Raw genomic sequence first — 8,034 nt, 5'->3', positions numbered from 1 at the left:
TCTTCTGGGGAATATGGTGGGTCAAGGCTTCTTTCAAAGGCAGGGGTTAACCTCTCTCTCTTAATCATTAACAGTTGCTCTCGGATTGCGTGTCATGATTTGGACCTTCCCCTCTTTAGTGGCCGTGGATGTCCTTCAGCTTCGCATCTCAAATATTTGGTGTTTGATGTCAGCGCTCAAATCTGTGTGACTTAGGTCTCCCAGTGGGGTTAATTAAGTACTAGCTATCTCGAGGCAGCAGTTGTGGGGGGTAGCACCTGACAACTTGATGTGCATTTCTGGATGTTAAGGTGTGGAAGAAAAATTGCTTCTTAACCAAGTTGCCTCGTGCAGGGTTGCAGGAGAGGATCTTGGTCTTTCTCCCGTTCCGTTACTTGACTGCTGAGTCACAGGGCAGGGCTATGACTTTCTGAGCCTGGCAGGAAGTAGTGAAGTTTGTCGTCCAAACCCACAGATTGAGGCAATGCAGTTTCAGGCCTCCATCTTATTAAACAGTGAGAGAGAAAGTAGTTCAACATGTCTGTGACTTACTCCCTGCCAGGCATTATTTAAAACACATTGCATCATGTTGCAGAGCATAGAGGTGACTTAATAACCATGTGGAATGCAAGGGAATAGGATTGGAAGGTGCCCTTGATGGTTCGCATTTGTCCATTTTTTAGGAGCGCTTCAGCAGTAGAATTGATGTGTTAGGCTCTAAGACAGTGAGGTCAGAGGCCTAATGAGTAGTAAGCTTTTTTTTCAGAGTGGTGATGGTATGAGACTTGCAGTCTTACAGGACCTTTAAGTGTCATGTAAGACTTCCACTGATAACTGTATGGCAGGTCTGTAATAAGACACTAACTAGGATATTTCTTTATATGGCCAAACTTTACTGTTCTTTTTTCATGTCCATTCAGATGCTTTCAGTGCTCAGACTTAACCCTATCTTGACTTAAGAGAAATGTGGCTGCAAAATAGCTCGCAAGTACAGCTTTTGGCGATAAACAAAATCTCTGGAAATTATTTTAACACCAGTGCGGACTACTCCAACTGAGAGTACTGCATTCCTTGTGCAGAGCACAGGATCGGATAGGGAGTAAGTAGTGATTTCTTGGACTTCAGTTGATAGTGAAGCTAGTACTCAGAACTGGCAGTGGTGCGTTGGGCTGTAACTTAGCCTTGAAGTAGGTAATAACGTGTGCTCCTGGGAAGGCCAGGAAAGCTAGTGTGTGTGATTCCTCTCCTAAAGGGAGACACTGACCTTGCTAGCAGATGATAGTACAAAAAAAGGTTTAAGGCAATGTATGTGTAAAATACCACTCTGGTATTTGTGTGTGTTTGGCTAGCTCCATCACTGAGTACAAAGGTCTGGAGCAGGCAGTGCTACTGATGAGCTCTCTTGCGTTCAGTTAGCATTTCCACAGCTAGACCTGCGCGTGGGCTGACTCTCACTTTCTAGATGAGTTGACTGAATTGGTTGAGGCAGAACACATAATGCTCAGCTTGTGATGAGCTAAACAGCATCAGATTTTTACTTGGGAATAGCTCAGTGGGAAAACTGTTTCTTGAACACAGAAGTGAGGGGGTTTGCAAAATGAGCCAAAAAAAAAAAAAGGGTGTGAGGAATTTCTGGAGTGGCGCAGTGCTGTGAAATGCCTCCTTCTAAAGAAAAGGGAGGGACTGCTGGAGAGGTCATTTGTCAAGGATGCTTGAGTAATGTCTAACCTGGCAGACATTCCCAGTGGAAGCTCCTGCAGTGTGTATTCCTGAAGTGCCACCTTCTTTGTGAAGGTGAACAAACAGTTCTTGCATTGCGCTAAGACTTCCTGTGAGCTGGCTGTGTTTTCAAAGAATAAGACACTTAATGTCGCAAAGCCATGGTTCTGAAAATGAAAGTAAGGCATAGCAGGTGCCAGCCTAATAAGCTCTGAAAGCCCTTTTCAGATAAGTGGGGATTCTTCCTATTAGCCATTGCTCACCGCATGCAGAGAGATAAGTGTTAGCATGGATGGGACTGATAACTGGAGAGTTGCGCGGATTTATTTCTAGCTTATATATTTACTGATAAAAGTTAAGTAGTGGCAGCATGAAGGCCTGCTTGAACTAAGTTGTCTTGCTTCTTAGGGTAGTCATATTATCTGTCAGTGTGCAGGTCTTACTGTAAAATTGGCAATATCTAAAATCTTTGAGCTGCCTTAAACAATATGCTGCTTCAAGGCAGGACAACTGGAAGGGGACACTTTAAAGCCAAGGGGACAAACCAAATGGGTACCCATGTCTCTAATATGGGGAGGGAAAAATTTGCTGTGGAGGAAGAATAAGTATATGAAGTGAACCCCCCCACACACACATTCCGTACAAGCAGCAGTATTTCTACAGTCCTATTTTCCTAACTTTGCAGTAGCTGCGGAGAGATTCATGACCATTTCTGTAAAAAGGGTTACCACCCACATTGGCTTGCCAAAAAGCCAGCTTCCAGATAGTTCTACTTCTGAGGCTCAGCTTCCTTCTCTGCAGATGAACTGGATTTGGTGCCAGTCGATGGCTTACAGGCATTTGTATGACTTGTTATTTAAAATGTAGCTGAGCTTACATAAGGCATTCCTTACTGCAGCTTTCTTAAAGAAAAGTGTACAGATTTGTGAGAAGGGAGAAGAGAAAGTATTCAAAAGATTGTGGTGATTTTTCTTCCTTTTAAGAGGAAAAGCTATTCCTATAAATACTCAAGACAGGGTGTAACTATTAATGCAAGTTCTTAGAGCTGTGACTGTTTCTATTTCAAGATAGATTACATTTGGCTCTGAACAGCTGCTGAGCGTACTAAGAACTGTTGCACTTTAGTCTTTTATCAGAAAGAATTCTAACTAGTAGCAGAGATTTCCTGTATTAGGATTGCTTGGCTGCTCTCACCACCTCTTACATGGTGAGGTGACATTCCCTTAGATCTCTCTGGAAACAAGGCTTCTGGTTTTAGACTGTTCTTCCCACCTAGGTTGAGATTTCCATCCTCTCAACATATGACACTAACTCTCACCAAGTATAAAAAGTTCTCCCGGTTGAAACAGAGTGAAGTGATGTTTTTGAACTGCTCTCGTAACTGTAGGTGTTACTACAGGATATAAATGTCAACCTGATGCTAGCAGCAGCAGTTGCTGAGTGCTGAGAGGAGTGCAAGGCTTGTGAGGTCCCAGGGGAGGGTGTCTGAGGGGGTTCTGTGCCCCTGGCACCCTTGGGCTATGTGGGAGAGGGACCAGGCGGCAGGTCTCATGAGGGGTGAGTGAGAGTTGGATGGTGCCAGCTGTGCCTGTGGCCAGTTCAAGCTGCTGGAAGCCACACGCAACCGGTCTCTAGGGAGCATCAGCAACCAGGGCATGGAAACAGGGAGTGGTGTTTGTTGGCAGGGGCACCAGCAGTTTGCGTGGCAGCTCTCCTGGGAAGGGCGTGCCGGTGTTTAGGCTGCTGCCTGCTCTGCTCACCTGCAGGCTTAGGCTGCAATGTGATGGTCACCCCAGTTCAATTGGTGGCTCTGCAGGCCCACGCAGAAGCTTGAGGTCTCCAGGGAATTGGAAGGGTGACATTTTCCAGAAGAATTACCACTTTATTAGTGGAATCTTTTTTTTTTTTTTTTTTTTTTTCCCCCTGAGAACTGTAAGGAGACTGTGACATGCTGAAAGAAAATGGTGTTTACCTACTGCAACTGCAAGGCTGTAGCTGAAAGCCAAACAGAAGCGCTACAGCTTATCTGTGCTGATGTCTCCACCCAAACAGTCCTCCCAAGGACTGGAATACCTGTCCAGACATTAGGTTGCATGGAGCTTCAGTATCTGGAAGTCCCCCTGGCACATGAAGGCAGTAGTGGATGTCATAGCTGCAAGTGCAGCCATGGGAAAAGCTCCTTGAACAAGTAGCTATGTTACAGAGGAGCTCAACAGGCAGTGCAGTATCCAGGGATTTGAGCAGGGGAAAGATTCGTGGTATTGTGCACTGTCCCAGGCTGAGCCCTGCCTTAATGCTGTGCAAAGGGAGGGTAAGCCTGAACTCAGCCTTGAGCTAACTGATGCAAGTAAGGCATGAGATGAAGGAGACTGGACTCTTCTCTCTACTTGGGGTTGAATAACCTTCCCCAGTCCTCTGAAGTGCTCCTGCACAACAGACAGGTTGCTCTGGGGTTGAAGAACGGAGAGTAATGTGAGTAGTAGACAGGATCCAGGAAAAGCAAACCATGCGAAGTTGATCCAGCCACCCACCTGCATCAGAACTGGTGCCACCAGGAAAGCATGTAAGGTATTAGTAATTAGAGATTCCTTACTGAGAGGCACTGAAGTGCCTATTTTCCATTCAGATAATTTCTCTAGAGAAGTTCGCTGCCCTACCAGAAGCTTGCATTTGTGACATCACTGAGAGGCTGCCAAGCCTGGTGAACCCTACAAATACTGTCTGCTCCTACTATTTCTGTGTAGGATCTCATGGTACTGCAGCGAGGTAACTTAGTAACATCAAAAGAGACTGTCCCCTGAAGCAGTGTTAAAAGGATGGGGAGCACGGATGTACTCCCAGTCAGAGGAAGGGGTTCAGGAAGGAGGAGATGAATTCAACAGGATTACCTGGCTGTCTAGCTCTGGATTTTGGCTTTTATGATCATGGATCAGGCTTTGAGAAGCTGGGTCTTCTGGGAGCTGATAGGATTCACCTGACCAAGTGGAGCAAAGGCATTTTTGCCAACAAGTTGGCCAGACTTATAAGGAGAGCTTTAAACTAGACTCAGTGGGGGAAAGAGATGGAGTTTTGAGTAACAAAAAAGAGCCAGGAGCTGCTGATGTATTAGGAACCAACAGGGAAACAATTGTGAAATGCCTGAAAGGAATTCAGTCTTGTTCTAAAAAGTTGACAGGGTCGATAGGCTGACTGAAGTGTCCAATGCATGCAGCATGGGTACCAAACAGGAGGAGGTGGAAGCCCCTGTGCCCCTAGAAAGCTATGATCTAATTGCTATCACTGAACCTTGGTGGGATGAATCACGTGACTGGAGTGCTGCAATCGATGGCTATAAACTGTTCAGGAGGGACAGGCAAGGAAGGAGAGGCTTGGGGGGTGCCCTTTTTGTGTTAGTTAAAAGAAAAAAAAAAAAAAAAAAGATTGCACAGAGCTGTGTTTGAAGAATATTGATGAACAGGTTAAACCTGAAAGTTTTAAACTGAAAGAGGGTAAATTTAGTTTGGATATAAGGAAGAAATGTTTTATGATGAGGGTGATGAGACACTGGGACAGGTTGTCCAGAGAAGTTGTGGATGCCCCATCATTGGATGTGTTCAAAGTCAGGTTGGATGGTGCTTTGAGCAACCTGATCCACTCAAAGTTGTCCCTGCCCATGGCAGGGGTGTTGAACTAGATGATCTTTGAAGGTCCCTTCCAATCCAAACCGTTCTATGATTAATGCTAAACTCTTCTTTTCAGGTGTTAAAGATGTCCATTCTCAAGATCCATGCTCGTGAAATCTTCGACTCTCGTGGGAATCCCACTGTTGAGGTAGACCTCTTTACCAACAAAGGTGAGTCCTTAGCTGTAGATGTTTATTCTTTTCTTGTATCTGATAGAACTGAAGGGGCAGTTAAAAGTATACAAACTGTCCTATTCTAGCAGTGGAATTGTGCTATTTGCTCCATACCTATAACATGTTGCTGAGCTTGCTGTGGGACTTGCAGGAAAAACCTCTACTTCATTCTACTGGGATGAATTTGCTGAGCTCAAGATATTGGCCTGGACAGTGAAGGGTTTTTTGAAGTGTGCCGCTTCTTACAGTCTAAATTGTGCAAGTGTTAGTCCAAACCTGCCTGCCTCCCCTTGCCCTGAGAGTAAACTGGAATAGCATTTGCAAACTCAGAGTTAACAAGGCCTTCGTTCCTGTCCTTAAGCAGCTGCTAATGGTCTTAGTTTTCAATGTTCCCCTAAACTCTGTATGACTGCGCTTGAAGTTCAATTCTTGATTTGTTTAGCAGTCACTTTGTGTAACGAACAGTCTTCTGCTGCTGAGTTGAATCTTGGGTAATGGCTTCTTCTCTGCATAAGTACTCAGGCATGACTAAACAACTTGTCTAATTGGGTTTTCACATATAACATCTTATATTTTTAATTATTGTAGGACTTGCCCTTGGTCTGTTAGTTGTTCATCCCATATCTGATAGGATCTGACAAAGGCATTGTGCAAACACATACCAGTGTGGTTTGGTGGAATAAGCAAACACAATAGCTGTAATACACTAACTAAATAGCTGATCTTTCTGCCTCAAAAGATTAATGCAGTCATTTAATGAGATTGCCCCTCCTAAGCTCTTTGCTGTAGTGGGATAAGGGAGAGACTGGAGGCTGAAGCTGGCGTCTTGAACCACAGGCAGAACAGACTCCAGTGTACTGATTTGCTCATAAAGTTCAGCATCCTTGGCGGGAAGAATGGGCTGTCTGGGTGGCTGTGCTGTTGTCAGAAGAGCTTAGAACTCATGTTAACAAAATAGGCCTCCTAATTGTCCCTTGTATGCTGTATCTTGGAAGAATTTAAGAGCCTGCCAGACTGAGCTCAAAAGTAGATTCAGGAATAAAGCTACCTTTTTGGAAGGGGAATGGATGACTTCACTAACTTAAACACTTGAAATGCACAGTGAAAGAGAATGAGTGAGTCAGCTTGCTGTTGATCAGTATGAGGGAGACTGATGAATTGGTGACGCTGTAAAGGAGCGGACAGCTCTCAGGATCGTTGTATGAGCAGAGATGTGGTTTAGAGATTACCTCTCCCATCTCCAGGGATGGAAGCATGCGGTAGATTGGGATGGTGTGTGGGTGGAGAATATTTCGTGGGTTTGAATGTGCTAAGACAGTTCTTTTTTCCTGTTGTAAACAGGTCTGTTCAGAGCTGCTGTTCCCAGCGGTGCCTCAACTGGAGTCTATGAAGCTCTGGAGCTTCGTGACAATGACAAGACACGCTACATGGGGAAAGGTAAACCTGAGTTTTGGTATCCAGCTTGGCCTGTTACGATGGCTGTGTTGCTGCATATGTTTATGTGAGATTGTAGCAGAGGACACGTGGGCTCCTTTACTGCTGTCCATATTCTGTACAAAGCATGGCAATTAAGCAAAAGCAGTGGAGGTTAACAGTAAGATGATAGCAATGCATACCACACGCAGGCTGTGTGGCTGGGCCCGAGGTAAAGCACAGACTGCTGGATTTTCCAGGGGATAATGTGGAGAGTGACTCTGCCTCCAGCAGTGCAGCTACATAGTGGTGGAGATCACTGCTTCCATAGGTGGGTGCATGGAGCTCAGGCACGCCAGCTAGGTGATAATGTCTGTAGTGCAGTATGCCCAAACATACTTTGTTACGCCACTCCTGTTGCCCTGCGTGTTGGTGCATGTCAGAGTACAGAGTGCTTTAGTAGTGTGTCGTAAGAGCATCTAAACTACCTGCTCCAAAAGGCTTGGTCATACTGCAGCTAGTCACAAGATCTCTTCATAGACCAGATTTTCAAAAAACTGTTAAATGTATCTGCTCTGGCACTATAGACTCCTTACATCCCAGCATGTTAAATCCTGAACCTGAGGTTTATGCCGACTGCTGACCACAGCTAATGTGCAGCTCTACACTGGTAATCATGGAAGATACTTTTGTTTTGGACTGCATAATAGCTAAAGCCACTTCAGCTTTTTGTCTGTCATTATAGGTAGCCAGGATACTTAACTAAAATATTAGGCCACTAACAAACTTATCTGGGGACTGATTGTATGTTCTGAAAGGAAACTAAACACAGCAGTCACCACACTGGCTTGGGAACAAGTATGTGGGGGAAGTGAATAGCTGCATACAAGATGTTATTACCTAATAAACATCTTAATAGTAATTCTTATGACTACTCTGAGAGCTTGGACAGTCAGGACTCCTTTTTAGCTGGCTGCTGTAAAAGCATTGGTGATGCCTTCCAAGTATATGCAATCAATGTAACCTTTGGCAGGGAGTCTTCAAACTTTTCTGCCAGTCAGATGAAAGGAAGCTGAAATATTTTGTGC

At 44.8% G+C, this 8,034-nt stretch overlaps 1 protein-coding gene across 2 annotated transcripts in view; it reads left to right on the top strand.

Moving 5' to 3' along the window:
- Positions 1-5,433: 5,433 nt before the first annotated feature.
- LOC104075519 (alpha-enolase) overlaps positions 5,434-8,034 on the top strand; it is a 10,053-nt gene continuing 7,452 nt past the window's right edge. Inside the window, exons 1-2 of one of the 2 annotated variants that reach the window (XM_009576053.1) lie at positions 5,434-5,530; positions 6,875-6,970. In XM_009576053.1, the coding sequence (XP_009574348.1) occupies positions 5,446-5,530; positions 6,875-6,970 (181 nt within the window). In that variant the 5' untranslated portion in view covers positions 5,434-5,445. The remainder of the gene's footprint in view (positions 5,531-6,874; positions 6,971-8,034) is intronic. The other variant, XM_009576054.1, reaches the window with a different exon arrangement.

The sequence above is a fragment of the Fulmarus glacialis genome, unplaced genomic scaffold, assembly GCF_000690835.1.
Source record: "Fulmarus glacialis isolate BGI_N327 unplaced genomic scaffold, ASM69083v1 scaffold7854, whole genome shotgun sequence".
Classification (NCBI taxonomy): domain Eukaryota; kingdom Metazoa; phylum Chordata; class Aves; order Procellariiformes; family Procellariidae; genus Fulmarus; species Fulmarus glacialis.
This window is presented reverse-complemented; position numbering and strand designations above follow the sequence as displayed.